General features: G+C 45.9%; 3 protein-coding genes across 12 annotated transcripts in view; 2 read left to right on the top strand and 1 right to left on the bottom strand.

Moving 5' to 3' along the window:
* The window catches only part of LOC1270437 (fatty acid hydroxylase domain-containing protein 2), a 428,943-nt gene that overhangs the window by 59,612 nt on the left and 345,051 nt on the right, over positions 1 to 24,280 (top strand). The window lies entirely within an intron of this gene.
* On the bottom strand, positions 4,711 to 14,705 carry LOC1270467 (neutral ceramidase). 5 transcript variants are annotated; one of them, XM_061652716.1, is made up of 4 exons: positions 13,999 to 14,705; positions 8,544 to 9,003; positions 6,685 to 8,483; positions 4,711 to 5,242 (listed from the first exon to the last, which is right to left on the bottom strand). In XM_061652716.1, exons 2-4 carry the CDS (start codon positions 8,772 to 8,774, stop codon positions 5,065 to 5,067), a joined length of 2,208 nt encoding a protein of 735 aa, XP_061508700.1. In that variant the 5' UTR covers positions 8,775 to 9,003; positions 13,999 to 14,705; the 3' UTR covers positions 4,711 to 5,064. The 5 variants fall into 5 exon arrangements, with proteins under 5 accessions (XP_061508700.1, XP_061508707.1, XP_061508692.1 ...); XM_061652723.1 differs by having other exon boundaries at positions 14,215 to 14,653; XM_061652708.1 differs by lacking the exon at positions 13,999 to 14,705 and adding an exon at positions 12,944 to 13,411.
* On the top strand, positions 16,025 to 23,554 carry LOC1270466 (prolyl 4-hydroxylase subunit alpha-1). 6 transcript variants are annotated; one of them, XM_061652748.1, is made up of 7 exons: positions 16,025 to 16,692; positions 17,487 to 17,716; positions 17,792 to 18,279; positions 18,346 to 18,518; positions 21,694 to 22,242; positions 22,332 to 22,497; positions 22,578 to 23,554. In XM_061652748.1, exons 2-7 carry the CDS (start codon positions 17,511 to 17,513, stop codon positions 22,661 to 22,663), a joined length of 1,668 nt encoding a protein of 555 aa, XP_061508732.1. In that variant the 5' UTR covers positions 16,025 to 16,692; positions 17,487 to 17,510; the 3' UTR covers positions 22,664 to 23,554. The 6 variants fall into 6 exon arrangements, with proteins under 6 accessions (XP_061508732.1, XP_061508714.1, XP_061508738.1 ...); XM_061652730.1 differs by having other exon boundaries at positions 16,041 to 16,692; positions 21,691 to 22,242; XM_061652754.1 differs by having other exon boundaries at positions 16,052 to 17,375.

Here is a 24,280-nt window from a genome sequence, read left to right as displayed (position 1 = left end):
GAATAAATCACAAGTGCAGTTGAATGTACTTGAGATTTAATTGAACTAATTTAATTTCTAAAGTTCGATCTACAGTAGAACATTACATTAACTATACAGGGTTTTCCACGTCTATTTTCAATGTGAACAACATTTTGTACTGCTTACGAGCTGTCATTTATTGTATTATCATCACAATAAAATTTCAGTTATTTCACATAATTTTTAACAACTGTCAATTTCATTTCTTTCTCATGATTTTCAACGACTGTCAAATAATGTATCACAATAAGTTTTAAATTCCTTTATATTATTTTAATCAAGTCACAAGTTGGACCGAGTTTGAAAGTTGAAATTGAGTTTGTGACATGTTGAAAATCATGAGGAAGAATTGAAAATTGATATAGATGCAAAGGCAATATGTGACAGCTGTCTAAAACATATTGCCTACGGTGAATAACGTTGTCTACATTTTAAGCTGACTTGGTAAACCCTATATAGCAGCGGTCGGCAAAATATTACAGTGTTTCTCTAGCCAGTTCACTGTAAGCTTCATTTCCAATCCGTAAAATCCCTATTCAACATTGTCAAATGATTGTCGAGCGCATACCGACCAACCATTGGTAAATCATTCGAGTTTCTATTTTTATTGTTGAAATATATTTTACGGGATTGATTTGTTCGCTTCCGAAGTTGAGCTGGCTAGGGAAACCCTCTAAACAACTTAATCAATTAAAATCCCCACACGAGCCACCGTTACAAACCTTGTGCAGCTCACTTTCAAATGGCTCCGTTACATGTATTGTATTGAACAATTGTAGCATGTATGCAATTGAACGCCATATACACCAATATTATTGCAGCATTCGACCAACATACTCTTGGCAAAACTTGATAAAATGGGAAACTGAAGGATAGCTCCTAAACTGACAAAAGTTATATTTGATTGGCAAAATCTCTTCTACTTGGCGTAAGTAGGACGTTTACGCAGGGGACATGCCGACCTATACAGGGTTTCGAGACTATTTTCAGAACCACGCAGCCGTATGAGGGGACGTTCCACATGAGGGTTGAATCCATGATGGGCATGTTGTAAAGTCGTACGAATTGACGACTTGCAATGGATCAGCCCTTTTATAAGCTACGGTATGCTCTGGTAAGCTAGGGCAGTAATCTGGACCCACTACTCATCAACCTATTTATTAATGATCTGGCCTATGTACTACCTGCAGATAAATTCTTTATACTTCCAGATCAATTGAATCTATTTGTGACAGTATGCAATGAATCAGCAATGAATTAACTACACCAGCACCTAAACCACGTCTACCACTGAACCACTTTACAATTTCTGAACATGTGCAATATTTTGCCTTACAGCTTTTTTCCAACCCTTTTAATTGGCTGCTTCATCATAAATCTTGATAGAGGGTTTTTTACTTGATTTCGCAAGGGTAGTAACGTTGAACGCAACTGCAGTATTTGACAGGACAAACGTATCATTTGTTGTCCGGACATCAGCACGCTTAAGACAACCTTCGCACTAGATTTCGCAAGCGCGGTACACAATTCACTACAGATATTCACTACACATCAGCCTAATTATTACAGCTATGACATAAATGGATCTTTTATTGAGCGTACTAATTGTTAAGGATTGAAATGTGCCAAAATATAGGCAATATGTTTTACACTGGAGTTAAGCCATAAAACAACAGCAGCGCCATCTTGAGGCGACAAAACAACTACTCCACATTTTACAGCAGCCTACGTAATAAACATGTGAATCGTGGGGTCAAAGGGTGGTGTATTGACTAATAATTAGGAAACATTTGTATGCTAACGGAAAGAGGGGAAGTTAACTAAGCCTTCGTACAAACCCAAAATTGTAAACATCGCTAACGGAACACAGCATTTTGTAATGCAGGGGTTTCGAGGATTATATAGACATGTTCAGCGAGTTGTAGATTCGTTCAGGCATATAATAGACTCTTTCAGCGAGATATAGAATTGTTCGGAAGTAGGCGTAGACATGTTCAGCGATTCTGTAGTGTTGTCATTTGTTTTGTTTACACACTGTGCCGCAGGGTTCAATTTTTCATTATTAAAAGTCCTAAAAGTAGCTAATAATCATTCTACAAGCTGTTTATTACATAAATTAGTTGAAAAAAGCATATTTTTTCGAAAACCGTTTGTTTACCTTCTGATGAGAATGATCCAACTTGCAGTCCAAGGGGTACGAAAGTGACAGCTCTACAGTATAACCGAACATGTCTACACCTACTTCCGAACAATTCTATATCTCGCTGAAAGAGTCTATTATATGCCTGAACAAATCTACAACTCGATGAACATGTCTATATAATCCTCGAAAACCCTGTAAGATCCCAAGAAATACAACCAGAATTCGGTTAACAGCACCGATTTCAGAATCTGAATTGATTAATCTACATCTTCAAATTATCTAGCTGGCATATCTTGTACAGAGTTCTTGGCGGGTAGCTCTTTCTTGACACTTTTCAGCGCTCTAAGGTATATTTGGTATCGTGCTGATAATTGCTCCCTTAGAAACTCGAATCGCGCGTTTAAAGTTATCTAGAGTAGGTCGCAATACTACACACTAATCTTGTAAAGCAGTGGTCTCCAACATATGGTCCGTGGCGATAACAGACGTGCTCCGCAAAAAAAATTATTTTATAATTTGCACGGCATATCGTGCATTTTTGTGGCCAGCAATAAGATTAAATTACAACAGGCATGTCTAGAATAAGATTAAGAAATATTTTTGATCAAAAACTTTGCACGTCTAAAAACTGTATGCCCTCAATGGATGTATGCCGCAGCTAGTGATGGGCGTTTCGGAGTGCACCTCAGCCGGCTCCGCTCCGACGGCTCCGGAGCCGGCTCCGCACCAAAGGCTCCGGAGCCGGCTCCGGACTAACGGCTCTGCACTCACGGCTCCGTTCCAATGGCTGCGGAGCCGGCATCGGGCCCATCGTTCCGGAGCCGGCAACAAAACAACGGCTCCGGACCAACTGATTAATCAACTGTCAATTGGAAAATAATTTTTTTGTGATCAAATATAAAAAGACATTCAAAAAAACAAAAAAAAGTTGTTTTCTTGGGTAGATCATATACCCATATCTTGGGTAACCAAAATCATATATGCCATAGCTTGTTCAGGTTAAACCTACCACTGCAAACAAATTTTGTTTAAATAGCAATATTTCAACAGAAAACCACGAAATTCAACATACACGGAAACTCAATATACGCAGTTTCTTCTAGATCCGTATTAATAGCGTATCTCAAGGAGAGCCTTTAGTTACAACACGTGACAACTATTAATGCTGTTAACATTGGAAAAGGACTCGGAAAACCCTGCATTCAACAGCTGCAGCTGACGCAGGCCGTGTTTGACACCTCTGAAGCATTAGAAAAATATATTGTATAATTACATTGAATATTAGCAAATGCATTAGGAAATGCGCTCATGTTGGTTTTTCTTTTGTTTCTCTCTATCTCTCTCTCTCTCTCACACACACACACACACACACACACACACACACACACACACACTGTCTCTCTCTTTCTCTCTCTCTTTCTCTTTCTCTTTCTCTATCTCTTTATCTCTCTCTTTCTCTGTCTCTATCTCTCTTTCTCTTTCTTTTTATCTCTCTCTCTTTCTGCATTGATAATTGTATATGTACGAGCTTTTCGTGGAAGAAGCTTTCTAAGAACAACGTTTTTAGAACAAGACAAGCTTTGTTATGTTTTTAGCTTTCATTGCTAAGACTACCCAAGTAACAAGCCAACCCAAGTTACAGTTGTTTTAAAATTTTAACCGTGATCTGCTCGAATAGTGCTCAAAATCTCAAAAATGAGGATTTGTGTGTGGTGAACCTTGTTGAAAGCACCAAATTTCGTGTAAGCGTGTGTATGACCATCTTCTATCACAACTGGTTTGCAACTGGCGCCAAAATTACTCCCAAGGGGGGAATTTAGACTTTTTTGGGAGAGAATTTTTGATACAAATTTCACTAAATACCATGGGCTGCCACGCTGTTCTCCCGCTCATGAGCTTGTGAGTGAGGAATGCATTCTTACATGCACCCTACATGGGGTAAAAAGCTGCAAAAAGGATGAAAAATACTGTTTTGTTGACTATACGACCAATGATAAGGATTGAAAACACTATGTTGTGGACAGACCACTGCCTCATCCTGAGAGCTCACTGTTGACAGCAGGGCTGTCATCCGGTGACGTCCTCAGTGAGGATCGCGGCGCGAGAAGGACCAGTCGTCCTCTCCCCGCATTGCGTGTGTGTGTATGCGTTATTATTTATATACGTGTTATTGCAAACGATACTAAAGATAGTTGTTAAAATACATATTCTGTTGGTGCCGTACACACCGTCTTAAGTACCATTTGTGCGGACACAACACATTATTACCCAAATGATAATGAAGAAAGCAACAAAAAAGCCATATCACAGTCGATTTTAATCTGCTTGTTCTAAAACTCCCTTAGACTGGTGCAGAAAAACATTTTCGAGCTCAAAATGTCAAATTGGTTTTATCCAATTGACATTTTTGAGCTCGAAAATAAAAACCATTGAACCATTGAGAAATATTAAAATGATTTACATAAATTAACAAAATAATATAAACAGCATTGCTTGTTTGTGCGATAGCTACGCTATAAAACATTAGTTTTTAATAATGTGTTTGATTTTTTTTTTTCATTTGTTTATTTATTTTTAATCTAAAAATTCAAAATCGAATCATCATCCTTCTAGCTAAGCGCCATAATGATCCAGTGACTAGTCTATTTGGTTTGCAAAATAGGTGTGGAATGTTTTGTTGTTTTGTTTTTCCTTCCTCCTTTTGTTTGTTACCATCTTGTTGCTCTCCCAGACGCACTCCCACTCATACACACACACACATAGATACATTCATTGGGTCCACCAACCTATTGATTTCACTTCAAATTCTCGCCTGAACATTCATCTATCTTTTCACAATTACTCCACTCCTTAACTGCTATGGCGTCGAATGAGGAGGGAGTGACCGATGCGCTCGCTCATCACTTGACGCTGAAGGCGTTGGTTGCGCCCACGTACGGGTAGACACCGCCCAGTATGTAGCGGTAGTAGCCAAAGTGTCGGATGCGGTACAGCCCGTCCAGTGTGTTGGGTCCTATCGTCCAGCTGAACTCGATGTCACTGAAGCCTAATATGGTCGAGGTGCGCTCCCAGCGGAACCTATGAAGGGCAACAAAACACAAACATCAGTATCCAGATTAGTGATGGGTAAAGTTGGCAAAAATTCGGAGTCGACTTCGATAATTTCGGAACCGACTCCGGAAGGTAGTTCCGCCCAGCATTATCCGGAGTCGTTCGGAATCGTCTGGAGCCGTCCGGAATCGTCCGGAGTCGCTCTGAGTCAGAGTCTTCTGGATAGTGTTGGGTTTCATGAATCTTTCGTTGAGATTCATTTATACGAATCTTCAGTGATGAGTGATTCGAATCTCGAGTCGAATCTTCAAGGATTCATGAATCTCAAAAGATTCACGAATCTCAAAAGATTCACGAATCTTCAAAGATTAATGAATCTGTAAAGTTTCATGAATCAGAATAGATTCATTATTCTTTAAATATTCATGAATCTCCAAAGATTCATGAAACGCATAAGATTCATGAATCTTAAGATTTATAAATCCAATAAAATTCATATTTCTCTTGGGATTCATGAATCTTTAGAGATATATGATCTCCATCATATTGAATTTGCCCAATCCCACCTACAACTTGCACGTTGTCGGTTCAACTGCGTGGTACTTTAAAAGATATCTCAAAGCCTGTATAGGCTGTTATGACCACGTAGGTTGTTACGCCAAAAAGAAGAATAATAAAAAGCTCAAGCTTTATGAATTTTAGAGATTTATGAATCCTTAGAGTTTTATAAATCCCAAGAGATTCGTTAATCTTTCTAGATATAAGAAACTTTTGAGATTCATGAACCTTTTGAGATTCATGAATCTTTTAAGATCAATTAATCTTTCGAGATTAATGAATCTTTCGGGATGCATGAGTCTTTCGGGATGCATGAATCTTTCGAGATTAATGAATCCTTCGAGATTCATGAATCTTTCTTTCTTTAAACCGGGATTCAGATTCATTGAATCATTCCAAAGATTCATTCACAATCATGAATCTGAATCTGAATTACCCAACACTACTTTTGGAGTCATCCGGATTCATCCGGAGTCTTCCGGAGTCTTCCGGAGTTTCCTGGAGTCGATCTTCGAAACAAAGGCACACGCACATGCAAAGCAAATAACAAATAAATACAACAAATTGAAATGCCTGATCACTAGAACATTGCACCGGACTGATCCATTAGACTACGATCGGCTCTGAATGACTCAGAACGACTCCTTCTTATGGTAACTCCTGCCGACTCCGACTCCGGACGTATCCGGGCAACTTCCGACGACTCCGCATAACGGATTCGGATGACTCCGGACGACTATGGACAACTCCAGACGACTCTGGACGACTCTGGACGACTCCGACTCCGGGCAGAACTAGTGGTTTCGATTTAGTCGAAGTCGGAATCAGACTAACAATAGCCGAAGTCGTGGGTGCGCTCTAGAGAGCACCTCACTAATCCAGATCGAGTTCTTAATCCTCGACATCCATACCTTGTTTCCCAGTTGGCGTCGGTAGCGACCACACTCCAGTTGCCGTCCGGCTGCTGCTGCTCGACCGTGAAGAAGCTTTTGTCGTGCATCAGGTTGTTGCGCGGATTGCCCGCAATAAACACGGCACTGACGGTGGCACCCCGCTCGTATGCTGCCTCCGGATGTACCTTCACGTCGCCGAACTCCTTCCCGAGCGGGTGCGAGTCGAAGATGACGCCGGTCGTGAGCGATATCTGCTTGTCGTCCTCGTACGGTGGCGTCGGGCCGGCCGGTACCGTTTCGTTGCGCACCAGCGCCCCCGCCAGCCGCTTGTACTGCTCCAGGTAGAGCGTGAGCGTGTGCGGTCCGTACAGCGTGGACGCACCCTCGTACCGCTGGATTTCGTACTCCTCCGGCGTGGTAATGTAGCTGCTGTACATGTTGGACAGCCCGGCGACGACGACCTGCAGGTCGCGACCGCCCGCCGCCACCGAGGCGCGAGCCACAGCCGACCGCAGCCGCCGGCCCGCCATCGTGGTAAATTCGCCCGGCACGGCCGCCATCGCGAAGTCGCCCACCACCAGCAGCTGGGTCGGCACCACCTTCGGCTGCCAGTCGTACGGGAAGCGGGCCCGGCCCGTCGCCAGCAGGATCGGCTTCGGCGCCTGGCAGTCCTTGTCGTCCTGCGTCGGTTCCGCGATGAAGTCGCGCACCGCATTCCACAGCACGTTGTCCGTGATGGTGCCCTGCTGAAAGTCGAACGCGCCGGGCCCATCGGTGGTGCCGGCGGCAAAGCTGTACCCCATCGCGGGCAGGCAGCCGCGCACCCGCACCGGTTTTTGCGTTGCCCGATCGAAGTGTACCGTTTCGGCCGTGGTCATGTCCACGTACTGGTGCACGAACGCAACCGGGCCGGTCACTTCGCGCGCTTTCGTCGTGCGCGTGCTGAGCAGGCCGGCGGCCGCCCGGTACAGCCGGTCGGCAATGATCTCCGTGCTTTCGAACATGTCGCGCCCCGGACCGGATGCAAAGCAGGCCCCGGCGCCGGACGGGCAGGACGACGTGAGCACATCGCACGGCAGGCCCGTCTTCTCGCACTTCGGTCCATTAATGTTGGGCGACACGTCGCCGAGGTTGCTGGACGCGAACGCACCGACAAAGTCGCCCTTGCCGACGAGCGCGTCCGGGTTGCGCTCCTGCTCGAGCAGGATCGCTGCCAGCCCGACGTTGTCGCTCGACACCAACCGGTTCGTGTTGTTCATCGAGGTCGGATGGACGGCGAACCAGTTGATCGCGCCGAACGGTGCGCCGGTCCGCGCGTGCACGAACTGCAGCTGCACCAGCGTCTTGTCCACGTTGTGGCGGTACTGGGCCCGCTCCTCCTCCGGGTTGTTCTCGTACGCGCTCGGGCTGCGGTTAATGTTTGCCTCGAGCACCTCCGTCTCGGCGACGTACAGCCGCGCCTCGACCAGATTGTTGTGGGCGCGGATGACGCTCTGCGCGATGCCGTGCACGAGCGCGTTGAACGTCTCCGGCACGAAGCCGAGCGAGGTCAGATCGTATAGTAGGTACATCAGGAAGCCGCCCGGCGTCGAGTGGGTGTGCGTGCCGCTGATGACGACGTTCGCGTGCGTGTACAGCTCGCCGTACTTCTTCTGCAGCACGGCCAGAACGTCCCGCTTGACCGCGTGCCCCATCATGCCCGCGTCGACGCTGACGAACACCACCCGCGTGCCGTTCTCGTCCTCGATGACGTACGAGCGCGCGTACTGGCGCAGATGGATGCCGGTTCCGCGCTGCGTCACCTGCGCGTAACCCATCTGAAAGCGAAATTAGACCGTTAATGGGCGGATTGGCGGGGCGATCCGATGCATACTTACAAACGTTATTTCCACCGACGGCCCAGTGCAGTCCGCGCGGCCTACACCGACTCGATATGCGCCGGTCGTACCGATTGCTAGGGCCAGAACGGCCAGCGCCATGCGCAGTTTACTCCACTTTACGCCAGGAAATTGACCCAAACGTTGATCCATTGCGTTACTGTCCGGTCTCTTTATAACTTTCTTTATCGATCGCCTCTTTCTCGCTCTCGCTCTCTCTCTCACTCTCATTCACTCTCTCTCTCTCTCTCTCTCTCTCTCTCTCTCTCTCTCTCTCTTTCTTTCCCGTTCTCTGTATGTCACAGACTCTTGTTGTGGTTTGGTTGAATGCTGTGCTCCAAAAAGGTTGATCGAAGATGCTGTTTTACTGTGCCGATGATGAAACCGTACCGACCGGTGCGTCGATGACCGGCATACTGCCACCTGCTGTGCTTGGATGATCCGTTCGACTCTGGGGAAGCTAGAGAAAACAAAAATCAGCCCCCGAGCAAGCGGTTAACTTTGCGGACGAGCTACTGCACCCGAACTGACCGTCGAGACGGTGCGCCTGCTGCGCTAATATGTCACGCATGCAAATCATTCCTCCCGCTTTGCGCATCTTCCGCGCGTTGCACGCTCCGCCCCAAAACCATGCTGGGACAGTTGTTTCCGGTTCGATAACGCGGCGGATACGCGGTACGGAACGCTACCCCTTATGACCGGTGGACAATACTAATTCGTAATGATAGTGCTGCTCGTTAAACCGTTGCTGCTGTTGCCGTGCTAACACACGCTCACACCTGGCAGATTGAGCACTGATAAAGCAGTAGTAACTCAAGAGCATAGTACAAGCGGAAACAACGTTAAAAAACACCCACCAAAACAGCCAAAGCCTTTCAAATCGCTGTCCCAATACGTTCCAAAATTAAATTCAACGGACTAACTCGTCAGTCCGATGGCCTGTTGTGTCCCGTACGCATCTGGAAGCAGCAGTAGTACTTGCTTTCATACAGAAGAAAGTCGACATCCAGCGATCATGAGCACACCACTGAGAAAAGCCTTATCAAATGATCGGAAATATGTCAAAATTATTGATGCAATGGGAAGAAAGGGATGAGAAGGACGGATATAATTTATAATTTTCTCATTTAGTCTTTTTCTTTTGTTTTGTTGCAATGCATTGAGTTTCTACTTTTGCAGAATACATTTTGTACTATTTCATAAAATCAAGCAAAAGAGCAATGTTCCATTATAGCGATGGAAATGCAAAAATATTCGTAAAACATGGCTGCAAATAGCTTAAAATAACGCTCATGTTTGTTAACAAGAGCTGTTGCCTAAAACGAGCATGCAGAGCATTCGTGAAATAAGAACTAGTGATGGACAAAATGAGTCTGCAGCCGGATTTGGATTGATCCGAATCCAACTGCTTTCGGACCCGAATATGGAGCTCTGGATATAGGGGGGCGAGCTATTTAAGATGTCATAATGTTTAGCCTTTTTTCAAGTCGTTGGGTAAACTTCACAATCCTTTACATTTCTTTATCTGCACTATACAGTGTCACTTTACACTGTATAGCCACGTAGCTATAAGATACAAGTTTCCTGAGATTTTTTGAAAACTTTCCGAATTGTCAATGGGATCAGCTCATCATTTTTTGTTAGGATCCAGAAATTATTTGAATTCAATTAATTTATTTAAACTATTCAACAAGGTATTGAACGATGCTCTAAATTGTTTGAATTATTTGTTTAAAAAATATTTAGATAATGCCAACTAATTGCGGGAACGGGTAAAGCATATGCAGGAAAGTGTTAGTATAGAGAAACAAACCATAAATCACGAGATTTATCAAAACTCGGCAAAACTGCCGAAAATCTGGAAACAACTAGAACACCTTGAAAAATCCAGTAAACGGGTTTTGCTGGTACGCACATAAATACAAGGTTTTCCAAGTCAGTTTTGAATGTAAAAATTGTTATTCACCGCGTACAAAATGTTGTTTCAGATCGATATGACATTTCATTTCCATCATAATATTTTTTAATTTCTACAGCATGACTTTGTGAGCTGTGTTGGCTTTCAGCTGGAATGAGTTTGACAGTTCTTTGTTATGTGTTGAAAATAACGTGTTAAAACTGAAATTTCATTTTGATACAAATAAACCATTTGACAGCTGTTGAAATACATCTTGGGTGCGGTTAATAAAAATGATTACATTCGAAACTGACTTGTGAAACCCTGTAATTCAGCATAGATCTATTTTTGCTTATACGTGTAGTTATGAATACAGCAAGGGTTGCTTGCAAGCTTGCTTTTGTAGTGTATAAGTATTTTGCTCTACGAATTGAGTACGGTAGTGAAACGGATTCAATTGGAGCCATTTCGGAACCAATTAAATCTGTATTCGTTCAGAGCAGCTGGATTCGAATCTCCTCTGTACTTCTCTCTCTAACTCCATATCTCATTCTCTCGTTGTGTATTCCCTGTAGAGAAACAATCGTTTGTATGCGGCACTGCCATTCGAGTCTATTGTAGTGAGGGGCGAACCTACCAGGTTGGAGCCATCCAAACGCGATCCGAAGTGCTCCGGGCCGTAATTTTGGTTCCAGTAGATATCAACCAGGCCGGCATAAGCCGGTCTCGTAGTACAGTCGTCAACTCGTACGACTTAACAACATGCCCGTCATGGGTTCAAGCCCCAAATAGACCGTGCCGCCATACGTAGGATTGACTATCCTGCTATGGGGGGGAATCAATTAGTCACTGAAAGCCAAAACCCACAAGAGGTAAAGGCAGGCCTTGACCGACAACGGTTGTTGAGCCAAAGAAGAATAAGATATCAACAGGTTAAGTAGGTGCATACGAGTTCAGTAGGTTAGGTTGTTAAACAGGAAGTGAGGAATAGAAATGACAAACAGCATGTATTTTCATTAATCACATTCGCCGTCTGTCAAAGGACCGTTAACAATATTGAGCAAGCTCCATAGTTAGCAGGCAATCATACCAGGAAGGTCATACTGTATTACTACTGAACTCGTAGACACCCATCAAACCTATTCAGCCTACTAAACTCGTATGAACCCACTGAACCTACTGAGCAGATTGAACTCAAACCTACTAAACGTGTTGAACTCGTATTAACCTATTGAACTCGTTGCAGCCACGGGTCAGAATCGATTCCAGCCTAGCTGCACCCGACTCCGGAACAATCAGTTAGTATAGTCGTATGACCCATCACTATTCTGTTCCATCAAAACATGGACGTCTGAATACAGCCCAACAGCACACGAATGGCGGGAGAGGTGTGAGTGGTGTCATTTCCGGAGTTCTTCGCCCAAAACAGGTGTGCAAATTGGAACGTGCACTTTTTGCTGTGTGTTGTTCGAGTTTGCTATCGGTCTGTGTATCTTTTTGCTCGCACTATTACAACTCTGAGTCTCATTATTCCATTATCGCGTACCTCGCGTAACATCCGAAACAACTACGCTCGCTGTTGACGGTTGAACTAGCGGACCGTGTCATCCCCCTTTTGCCGGCCAGTAGTCAGGTTGTTCGATTGCGATCAACAAAAACTTGATGTCAAGCACCTCTCCGCCATGCAACCAGCATCGCCCGCGCTCGTTTGCATGCGAAACTACCTTTGCACGGGCACACCGCTGCGCCACTGTTACCCACGGTTACTTCTCGGCCGGTTTCGATAATATCTGGTTGCCGGCCAATATTCCGGAATATTATGCCGGGCCTGGTCAAGCACCACCCCACCGAAAGTCAAAACCAAACTCCAGCAACGACCACTCTTGTTCCGAGCACAACACGAATATAAAAACTTACACCCGGGGCAGGGACGGGTTTCGGCTTTATGGCATTATGTAATGCGCGATTCCACCTCCGATTACCACATGTGCAGCGGGACGGGTGATGTGAATCCAGCTCGGACACACCGAGCGACAAAGGAGGGGCCCGTTAACGGCGAGCAGCAGTGCATTCGCCGTGATACGAGTCCGCGCGGCGGGAGCTGGATATTGGACGGTTCGATTTTTTGTTTTTGTTTTTAAAAGCCGCTTGCCGAACGATCGCCGTATAGCACGATAGCACGCATGGTCCATATTTCTCCCACCGCCAGCAAATGCCGTCAGCGGTCGCTGGTTGTTGGTGGCCCTGCTCTCATTGAGTAGTGCGGGCGCGGAACGACAACTCGACAACGGGTGGCATGCGCATTTGCATGTGTCCGCTTCACTTAGTATTCCCGCTAAGGGGTGCCCTTGGCCTTAAGGCGCTCAGCCCGAGCTGGCCAAGCGCGTGGTTGTGTAAACCCCCAGGTATTCGTGGGTTTCCACTGTCCAAGACAAGCCGAGAAGGGCTGGCTTCCTTTCCTCGGGCAGGAGGGTCGCTGCTTTTGTCCGCCATCTCACCTTACCTTGCTCGAACCTGCCTGTTGTCTGGTGGAACTGGTACAAGTGGACAGCAGGAAAGTAGATCGTCGTCACCCCGTCGACGCGCACTGTCACCACGAGTGTTGACGTGTGTACACTGCAATGCTAGTGGTTCAATGCACACTGTGCCATAATATATACCGCCCAGCGTTCTTGCGCGTTGCTATCTCCGATAAGTGATTGCCGAGATGCAAGCAGAGCAGCAGCAGTGTCCCATTGGTTCGAGTGGCTGGACGACGAACCCCCTATTGTCGCAAGGATGCCATCGTCGCTCGAGAATTCACAAGTGTGTGATCGCGTCGTTACAGATGCCAGTTGCCAATCACAGAACGAATCCGTTGGAGCACACGGTGCTAATAATCAGCTCGTGAAGCCGTCGGTAATCCTTTCAATAAGAGGTGACTGACTGACTTTTACACCCCGCAGACTTCAACCCGTGGGACTTTACCCTGGCGTTTCAAGTGGGATATATGGGTGCTGTTTGTAGAAATTGATACCGTTTCTGATGCAAATTCAATGTCACTGAGCCGTGCTTGCGAAAGGCACCAACCTACAAATCAACCAACTAGTTTCGCGCTGGAACTAGCAGATATCTTGTCTGGCTTACGGCCCCAAGCTCACCAACAGGCAAAGAATACTCTCTAAGAAGGAAACCTAAAGGCCCGCGATGCTTCTTCTTCGGTCTTATATGTGAGCCGGCGATTGAAGGAAGCATACGATTGTACGCTTTGAGCCGTACGTAAAAAAAATAATAACAACACTCACATATAAGGTAGCAATTATTGGCTATCATTATCGCCCGTTTAATGGCGCTGGCCACTTGCGTTAAATTGCCGGACTCGATCGCCATCGGGACGAGTCGCGCGAGTGGCTTCTGTCTGTAGAGAAGGTATATCGAACCTTTCTTCCAAAAGCACTTTTGTTGTTGTTGTTGTTGTTGTTGTAGAGATTTGAAAGGCAGACACACTTTTCTTCAGACATTCACCCTCTGAGTCGTCGGTCGTGATCGTGCGCACGATCTCCATTACCTAATACCTACTATTGATTTGGGCATTTTTGGAGCAGCCGCATCAGCAGCAACACGATCTGTGCGCCAAGTCTCAGTTGATTGCAGTTGCTGGATGCACCCGTTGATCTGATTTTGCGTTCTTTGTTTCTCGAGCACACACACACACACACACACATACGCCTACGTTTGTATTGAGTCCAGCTCAGGATTTTTGAGAATCCTTGACAAGGGCTGAGAGGAACTTACTTTAGCATTCGCTTGCAACCGTACCGACCGTACACCAAGACGCCATTGTTCTTGAAAAAAACCGTTGCAGGACGAAACGCAGTAATATTACACTACAACCGACACGCTATGTTACTGTTGCGTGCGTTTCCTTTACGACATGACAGGAGCTTGAGATGATTCAGATGAGCCCTTACAAACACATACACACATATACAATCCCAGCGATCATCACTATCTCGCGGCTAAGGGAAGCAAATCACTGGAGCTATAAAACAAAACAAACCCTCCGTTTTCGGGGTACCACTGTGGACACTCGCACCAAATAACAATAACACAAGCTTTCTTGTGCCTCTCGTGCGAACGTGTGTGCGTGTGTGAGCAAGGGCTCGTTGTGTTAGGCTCGCGCTGGATACGAAATAGCAAACAGCAGGCAGCAGGCAGGGAGATTGAAAGAGAAAGAGCGTACACACAGGCGAAGAGTCAGATGGTTTTTCGTGTCAGCATCAAGGTGCACACTGGGACTTGTAGGTGGATAGAAATTTAATATTTTCAACTTAGCACGTGATGTGAAATTTGAAGCCGGTTCGTTGATTGACGTGTTGTTTTGTTCAGGCGACAAGAGAGCGAGTTGTTGCTTTGTTCAGGCATATTATTAAGAGGCGAATGAGCTAGACCTCAAAGTCTCTATAAAAATAAGTAAAAGTAAAGTAAAGGCATATTATTGCTTCTTTCAGCTGTCATTTTCGTACCACTTGGACAGCAAATTCGATTCGTTCTCATCTGTACGTAAACAAACAGTTCAAGGAAACATAATGATTTTAGGTAATTTAAGCATGAAAATGTTTACGAAATGATTGTTTGATTCATTCAACAAATTTAAGAATTAAAAACCACATCCACATGTGCAGAACAGGATGTAAACAAAACACAAAAAGCTCAATAGCAACACTGAACATACCAACGCCCGCTTCCGTACAATTAAATATCTCACTGAATGAGTCAATTATAAAGACAACAACTCGATGAATGTTCCTGACATTGCTTTTCGAAGCGAGTCTCAACTCTTACACAAATTGTAAGAAATCATTATGTTGTTTAGATTCATTATTAGAGTCTTTGAACCAACAGGCTTATTTTTCACTCTGAAGCTGTCATTTTGGGGCGATTGACAAATTTGAGGAACATTTGCATTCATATCATATCTATCCCTGTTTTATTGTGAAATCGATGCCGTTCCCGTGTACCTTGGTCATCGATAGAATAAGTTTTCCTTATCTCAAGCCAAAGCATAAATAAGATTAAAAAAGTATGCAAACAAGAATCTCATTATTAAACACGATGAAATTAGTTTGATAAGATATGACTGATTGCGGCGTAGGTCATTGAAGTGTTCCTTCAGCGCAATCCCGATTGCTTATCAGTTAATGAGCGCTTTGTTGGTCGCAGATATAAGTATCTTTTTAATTAAAATGACTATCCAGCAGACGCGATTCTCACATAGTGGGCCCATAGTGCGGTCAAGGGGGGGGGGTCCGTATACTGTCAAACATTAACAACGACAGCAACAAAATGCAGCACACTCCTCTACGTAATACTCTCACTCTCTGTGGGCTAGCTGTCGATCCTTTTCCCTCTCATGCGATGCGCAACCACTTCGCTCTCATTCTAGCTGACAGCAGATGCTGCTGAGTGCAGTGCAAGATTTTTCTCTCACAAATAAACATCTCTCTCCCTCCCTCTCTCTCTCTCTCTCTCTCTCTATCTTCCTCAATCTCTCTCTTTTTCTCCTTCTCTTTCGCTCGCATTGAAACTATGGCGAGCAGAAATAGTACAGGCAACAACAACAAAGAAGCCGGAGCTGGAAGTTGTGTTGCTTCTTTGACAGATGCTACGTGACCGTAGCGACCATAGTGTTTCACGGCGAACGCAGAACTTCAACCGATTCCCGTAATCCCACCCCCGCGCGACAGCAGCCAGCGTGTCAGCACTTTCACAAAAAGGGGTTAGGGAGTGAGGGAAGGGTTACATTCTCTGGAGGCAGTACATCATCACCAGTGCACCACCAACACACATATGCGCGCGAACGTACGCGGTTGCCGTCGCTAGCGAGCGCATTCGCTCGGAACCACGCTGGGAAGTGCTGCGCGAAAGAACGCCGCGCGCGTAGCGGACGCAAGGGAGGGATAAGAAAAAGGGCAACAACACACCCGCACACTTCTTGTGACATTTGGTGTGGTTTCGCCGTGTTCGGTTTCTTCGATTTCGAGACGGAGTAGTGTGAGCCGGTGTTTCACGGTAGCGGCTAGCAGCATAGCGTGTATATGCCTTTAGTTGTTGCGGTCGATAGCGCGATTGCATTGCGCATTGTGTGGAGCAAAACGCTCCTACTACCTGTGTGTGTGTCTTGTGTTATTTGGAAGCTGTCGAACCAACACCCTGCCACAAGAGAGGGAACAGGGAAAGATAGACAGCACTGTGGCTACACAGTAAAGCCGGGTAAGTAAGGCGCTGTAATAGCCATTGCTTGCATTTTGTTTTCGGTAGCCCGTACAACCATTGCGTACGCCAGATCTATATCCGAGCGATACCCTCGCTTCCTGCATCACTCCACACACGAACAATCAACTGCACCGATGATACATCGCACTCCACCCGGCCCCAGCCCGGCCAATCAACCGTCCAGCAAGCAACTTCAAAGCAAAACTAGGGTTCGCTCGGTGCATGTGTGCGGTAATGTGTTCACCATATGATATGGCCGGCCGTTCCCTCTTCCCGGCCAAAGAGCGTCCAGATGCGCTGTATGTGTGTAGGATAAACTATCAACCCACAGATCGCCCATTCCGATCGTCTTCCCCGTACAACGAAGGCGTTTGGGAACGCTTCGGTACTGCCAACGTCGACACTTCCTGTTGGCTGACGATGCCCGCTAGCCGGCAGGCGAGCGTTGGAAATGTGTTATGATCGTTATCAAGCTGAACAGCCGCGTTGGCTTCCAGACGCGCAAGAGACGCGCAAGATCGGTTGCGAGAACGACCCGAACCAGTACACGTACGCACGCCGCACCGAGAGGGCAACGATCAACGCTCGACAGCGCATTGCTGTACACCATATGTCAACGCAACTGTGGCCCGAGCAAAGCGTAGGACGTGTGTGCCCAAGACTCCGGAAGCTGTGCGGAGGTTTTGCTATTAGTTTTTCCTCAAGCGTACCTACAACATTTCTGAAGAATGTGCAGTGCAACTCTAACTCAACTTTGTTCTATGTTTTACTTCTTTGTATGTCTTCTTCAGTCCCCTGCAAAGAGTGTGAATAGAATGACTCCACTTGGCAAGATGTCATCGGTTTGGCTGACCAGTGTTTCGGTCTTCCTGCTGCTGCTGCTACAGCAACCACCGGTAGACGGTGAGCTATTTACCGCATTGGCTGACATGGAGGAACTGCTAGAAACGGAAGCCGTACTCATCACCAATCTCGACAACTATGTCCAAGCGCAGGAAGAAAAGCTGATGCAGTTACGGCAGTAAGTGGTTGAAACTGTTTGAGCAGGGTATCCTCAAAAACCTCGTTTAACAACACATATGTCTTTTTTTGACAGAAAAATGCACGAGTACCGGCGCGAGCATGCGGAGGCGGCAAGGGACGTCAGTGCCTACCTGTCGAACCCGGTCAATGCGTTTCTGCTGACCAAGCGGCTCACCACCGACTGGCGGTACGTGGAGAACCTGATGACGTACGAGGTGGGGAAAGAGTTTCTCGAGAACGTCACCGCCTACCGAAGCGTGCTCAAGTTCCCGTCGGACGAGGATCTGAACGGTGCGGCGGTGGCGCTGATGCGCCTGCAGGACACCTATAACCTCGACACAGCCAGCCTCGCTCGTGGCATGCTGAACGGGGTGCAGTACAGTACTGAGCTGTCGGCGGGCGACTGTTTCGAGCTGGGACGGCAGAGCTACCTGAACGGAGACTACTATCACACCGTACTGTGGATGCGCGAGGCGATGGACCGGCTGACGGGCGAGGTGAACCGTACCGCCACCAAGGAGGATGTGCTCGAGTACCTCGCGTTCTCCACGTTCAAGCAGGGTAATGTTGCGCGTCGGAACTGACTGACATGCTGCTTTCACGAAACTTTCCCCCCCACTTTTGTAGGCAACATACAGACTGCACTCTCGATGACAGAGGAGCTGCTGGAGCTGGTGCCAGATCATGAGCGGGCCGTCAGCAACAAGGCGTACTACGTGAAGGAGCTCCAGAAGGAGGCCCAGCAGAAGATACTGCGCGGTGACGACGGTAGCGAGGAGGTACCGGTTGACACGACCACGGTAAGAAGGCCCCGTTGGTTTAGAGAATAGGGAAATACGTAAGAATTGCAGATTTTTGTTATTTAACATACACTCAAAGAGTCGTGAAAAAAATTTACTGCGATTGAGTTGCTAGGCGGCTCGGCGAGTAGATAACTCTCTCCAATATTTAGATTCACTTTGAATGAATTACTATGGAAAATCGGAGTGGATAGTGTACTCACCAGAAACCAGGGAACTCGCCAGAAAGTTATTTGACTCAAAGAAATAATTTGATTCACTGTGCTTAATCCACAAGATATCTGTTTGAAAACTTTCCACCAAGTAATCTTTTCCCCCGGATGTGGGGATTGCAAATATTTTTCGCGGAATTTTTATCTTCAGAGACAACAAAAATTTTATGTACTCTTTTGACGTGTGTATTGAAAATTTGTATAGAGGTTGTTCCCGAGATACGCTACTGATGCGGACCGAAAACCGCGTGTCTTGAGTTCCGAATTAGTGTTGGGTCATACGATTCATTTCACGACCCGACCCGGAGTCGGAAGCCAGTCGGAATCGATTCCGACCCGTGGGTGCAGCGGGCGCGCTAGGTCGGAGTCGGAATCAAATCCGACCCGCGGGTGAAATGAGTTCCGGTCGACCCGATAGATCAGTAGGTGCGAGAAAGCATAAGCGACTCCGACCCGTTGGTGCGGCGAGTTCGGGTCGGGTCGGGTAATATTGAACCTATCTTGATCCGACCCGAACTCGCCGCAACAACGGGTCGGAGTCGCTTATGCTTTCTCGCACCTACTGATCTATCGGGTCGACCCGAACTCGCTGCACCCTCGGGTCAAACTGAACCTACCGTGACCCGACCCGACCCGAACTCGCCGCACCAACGGGTCGGAGTCGCTTATGCTTTCTCTCACCGACCGGAGTCGTTGCACCAACTGAACCTACTTGTACCTTTCGGGTCGACCCGAACGACTCCGGGTCGCTTACGGATGGCTCCGACCCGATAGGTTCGGGTCGACCCGCCCATCACTATTCCGCATGTGTCGTAGTTTTATACATATTTCATAACGTGTTTCATAAGTGGGTTCCATAACGAATACCCCTTGTTACGAGTTTTTCGCATAAAGAGCAAATCTAAATACTCACGAAATGCCTCTCTTAACGTGTCGAATTTCGCATAACGAGTAATATCTGTCGTAACGTAACGTTCGGGAGTAACATATTTTAAGAGTTGCCTAAGTGACATTTGCTCGAAATTGTTTTTCCATATCTGCTCGATTAGTACTCGATACACCTTAAATTGTGTATGTTCAAGTGTTTTGAAAGCGCAAAGATTCGGTGTCTTCGTAAATTAGACTTTCTTTTATCGATGGACGATGCCGTCGAGCTCTTTTTACATTCATAGCCTTGACTAATTTTGTGTCACGTTATTTTATAAAAAATCGACATTATTTATGTATAAAATGGCTCCATGACCAATTATAACGATAGAAAACATAATTTCCGAGCGAATCTAGAAGAAAGCAACAAAAAAGTCGCATCACAGTTGATTTCAAAGGACTTTTTCTAAATTCCCTAAAATTGGTGCAGTTTAATGGAAGTTTTAGGCTCCAGTTTAAGGGACTTTCCGGTTATTCGTGCTCGAAAATCTTAATTAGGTGATCTGACATCAAGATCACGGTCGGTAAACATTGAGCATTTTTTTTTAAATTTTGAATATACTTACTTACTTATCCAGCGCTAACACCGCTTTGCGGTCTTGGCCTGCCTCAGGAGTGTCCGAAACCGCTCACAGTCTAGCGCCTTCGTTATCCCGGCCTTAATGGCGGACGCCTCCACGCCTTCTTGTCACCTCAATTTGGACCTACCATGCCTCCTCTGTCATTGTGGACACCCTAAAAAGCCAGGCTGGGTCGTTCGTTTCCACGCGTACAACATAGCCAGCCCACCGTAGCCTGGCAAGCTTGATACGCTGCACAACAGTGAGGTTTGAAGTTTTGATTATAACTCACGCAAATAAGAACCTCTACACTCAGCATCGTTTGATATAAAATTATTAGCAGGAGGAAAAGTGTCGTATAACTGTGTGAGGCACACGTGTCTGGTATATGTTGACGAGTGTTTCTGGCGTGTTTTTCTCAATCTAAATGCGCATGACGGCGAAAGTGTCCCCTGCCCATTGCTACCACTTGTAGGAATTTCATATGACTACCTATGTGGTGTGCATATGTGTTGTAGATTTGATGCCAACTATCGAAATCTTTATAAATTATCAAAATGACCTTACTTGTACTTTTTTTTACAAATTTTATCAGCACATTTCCGGTCCTGGAACCAATTCTTTCACTTTTTGTACATATCATATGGAAAAGATCCTCCCGAGTTTCTCATATAATGAGTGAGTCACTGGAACGGATTAAACTCGTCACTGCATAGCCAATTTTCGTGTAAATTTGTCTGAAGTGGTAGGTTTTAGCCACTAAATAGGTTTTTGGCCAGGATTTTAATTTTTTTAATGATTCTGGCTGAAAATGACTATTTTGTACCTTTTTGGAGGATATTTACAAATTCGTCCAAAGGGGAATTTATTTTGCATTTGTAAATTGATATGTCAAACTAGTACAATATTCTCAAAGAACTATAACATTTGGAATCCCGCGTATCTCCGAAACCACGTAAAAGATGGACCACGTTTCTCGGGGTCTACATGTATTGTGATATTGTTATTTTTTATATTTCTTCCACCAGGAGAGCATAGTGTTTGCTTTATTTCATGGTTTTAAGCGATTAGAAGTTCAGTTTTTAAACAATAGTTGGGTACAACTGCTGTGTTTTGTTTCGAATATGGTTTGTCTCGTGTAGACGCAAAAAGGTTTACAATTATTATTTTCGGCAGCGCTATGGGAAATATTCTCCATAAAAAAATCGTATCTTCTTCAGAGCACTTAAGCATTTATTAAGACTTCCTTAGGGTTTTAAAGCTCATGAATGTATTGCTCTGGTTGTGAATTGCTAGATGCTGCAGAGAGTCAAATCATCCATCAGGATGTTATTCTCGAATGAGTTGCTTTACTCACAAACGAGTTAGCTTACTGTGATTGAGGTACTAATCGTCACAAATGGTGGAAAAAAAACTTTTCGTGGCGATCTAATTCCGCGCATCACTGCCCATTGACGCTACTTTTCCTTCCAGAAGATCCAGAAGGAGGCGACACCACATGTGTACGACACCAACGAGCGCAAGCTGTACGAGCAGCTGTGCCGGGGCGAGCAGCAGCCACCGATCGAGCTACGCTCGCAGCTGGTCTGCCGGTACACCACCAACAGCTCGCCGTTCCTACGCATCGGGCCGCTCAAGCTCGAGGAAGCGTACCTGCGCCCGTACATCGTTATCTACCACGACGTAATGTCGGACCGGGAGATCGAGCGCATCAAGCATTACGCCCGGCCCCGGTTCCGCCGGGCGACGGTGCAGAACTATAAGACGGGCGAGCTCGAGTTCGCCAACTATCGCATCAGCAAGTCGGCCTGGCTGAAAGACGCGGAGGACGAGATGATACGCACGATCAGCCAGCGGGTTGAGGACATGACCGGGCTGACGATGGAAACGGCCGAGGAGCTGCAAGTGGTAAACTACGGCATCGGGGGCCATTATGAGCCGCATTTTGACTTTGCCCGCCGCGAAGAGCGAAACGCGTTCAAGAGCCTCGGCACGGGCAACCGCATCGCAACCGTGCTGTTCTATGTGAGTGAGACATAGCGAGGCGTGTCATTGTCTTTCATCTTCCAACAGAATGCATGTTAAATGATTTTATTTCCTCCCGCGCGGTTTAGATGAGCGACGTAACGCAGGGTGGTGCCACCGTGTTTCCCTCGCTGAATCTTGCCCTGTGGCCCCGCAAAGGGACGGCCGCCTTCTGGTTCAACCTGCACGCTTCGGGCCGGGGTGACTATGCGACGCGGCATGCCGCCTGCCCGGTGCTGACCGGTACCAAGTGGGGTAAGGATGGAGCCGTCTGGATGCTACGTCAGCACCAAGGGGGCCTCTATTAACCAAACCTGCTCCGTTTGCCTTTGCAGTGTCGAACAAGTGGATCCACGAGCGTGGGCAGGAATTCCGGCGACCGTGCGGGCTGCAGCTGGACCACTCGGCGGAAGAGTTCTGATAGCGGCCGGAGAGAGCAAGTGTCGCACGCGAGCCGCCCGATAAGTGAAAGCGATACGATGCACCATGACCCGAAACCAAATTGAATCTGCCATAGCGTTTAGTTTCTCCATGTAACCAGTTTTTTAGGAAATTTAGTTTTTAAACTTTAGGATAGTAGAACTCGAGCCTAGAATCGGCTTATTACCGTTGTATTACAGGTTAAGACGGCGAAATTGCGACCGACGCCATTAGCAGCCGGCCAGAGCAATAGGCTGACGCCATACATAGTGTAGATTTTTGTTTTTGGTTCATTTAACAGCAGACAGAAAATTAGATGCATTTCAGCAAGAAGGTTTCCGACATGGAAACGCTATGAAACTTCTCACAACTTCTTGCCAACTCCTTCCAACTTGTTCCTGTAGAAAGGGACATACCGCATTACTAACCCCTTTTTTAAACAGCAGTTAATAATTTTACTCGCGAACCTACGATTAAGCTCGTTTTATCTAGTGCAACGTTTTGTTCCTCTTACTTACCTTCGCACACCATCCATCATTAGGAATCAATTGAAGAAGAGAGCGGAAAAAATCATTCATCATCATCTTAAGACGACAACACCAAAATGGAAAAGAAAAAGTTGAAAATACTTAAGTCCATCAGAGCCCGTCAGCGGCGCCTTCTGCCACCGAGGACGATGGACGATTTTGCAAACCATGAGCTAAAGTTTAGCAAGCGGCTTGCATAGCTGGTCAATGGCGGAAGGAAAATGCTGGCCGCACGCTCTGCTAAGCGTCTCAATGGTTGCTGATGTGAAACGGAAGTGACATGAAGAAAGGAACGTACAGCCAACAACAACTAAATTGCCATACTAAAATTGTGAAATAAAAATAATTTTTACGTAAAACTAGCATACAGCAAGACTTACAGATTTACTCATTAAAATTCAGCCCTTTTTTCTCAATACAGGTGTTTGAACGATCAAGCACAGCCAGGCAATAAAAACGAGTTAATGGTTTTTTTTTCCACGGGAATGATTATTACGCTCATAACGGGGTAGAGAGATAGAGAGCGGGAGCCTTGGTGGGGTGCTCAGATTGCTAGGGATCACATTTTGACACACCAACATTACACATCCATTTTGTTGCCTTTTTTCATATAATTGTGGCTGTTTGTTAATGTTTGTTTGTTTTGGTTTGTAGTTTTTCTATATTTAAGGTTTTCTCTCGTGAGTGTGCCACTAAAGAAATTTGACTATTATTAACCCATGCTTTGAGGAAGATTCCGGAAATTGTAAAGGCTTGCTAGCGCATCTGTGATCGGTTGCATTCTGTATAGTTTCATCAAAAATCATTTCATCCTCACACAAATCAATCCAACTGCTTGAACATAATTTATGTCTGTGTTTTTTCCTGTGTTTCTTCTTCTTTCTATATCTCTTCTAATTCTTCTTTTTATTCCTATTCTTTATTTTTTCGTATTTCTTCCTTGTTGGTACAGTGCTTCTCGGTTGAAGGGCTATTTTTTCATTGCGCTGTAGTAAGTTTTGGTTTTCCACTGTAGGTGTCTTGTAAATAAATATGCTTTGCCTTTTCCGTTAAATGTCTCTATCTCTCTTATCTCTCTTCATCTCTTTCTT

This window comes from Anopheles gambiae, chromosome X (genome assembly GCF_943734735.2).
Source record: "Anopheles gambiae chromosome X, idAnoGambNW_F1_1, whole genome shotgun sequence".
NCBI lineage: Eukaryota > Metazoa > Arthropoda > Insecta > Diptera > Culicidae > Anopheles > Anopheles gambiae.
The sequence above is the reverse complement of the archived record's forward strand: the minus strand, read 5'-3'. Positions and strand labels throughout refer to the sequence as shown.

Coding starts and splice junctions, on each gene's coding strand:
- LOC1270467 (XM_061652716.1), bottom strand. CDS start 8,774: ATGAGAGTGAGAGAGAGAGCGAGAGCGAGAAAGAGGCGATCGATAAAG. Junction 8,484..8,543: donor CGTCGGTGGAAATAACGTTT/GTAAGTATGCAT, acceptor TTTCGCTTTCAG/ATGGGTTACGCGCAGGTGAC. Junction 5,243..6,684: donor GACGCCAACTGGGAAACAAG/GTATGGATGTCG, acceptor TGCCCTTCATAG/GTTCCGCTGGGAGCGCACCT.
- LOC1270466 (XM_061652730.1), top strand. CDS start 17,511: ATGACTCCACTTGGCAAGATGTCATCGGTTTGGCTGACCAGTGTTTCG. Junction 17,717..17,791: donor AAGCTGATGCAGTTACGGCA/GTAAGTGGTTGA, acceptor TTTTTTTGACAG/AAAAATGCACGAGTACCGGC. Junction 18,519..21,690: donor TACCGGTTGACACGACCACG/GTAAGAAGGCCC, acceptor TTTTCCTTCCAG/AAGATCCAGAAGGAGGCGAC.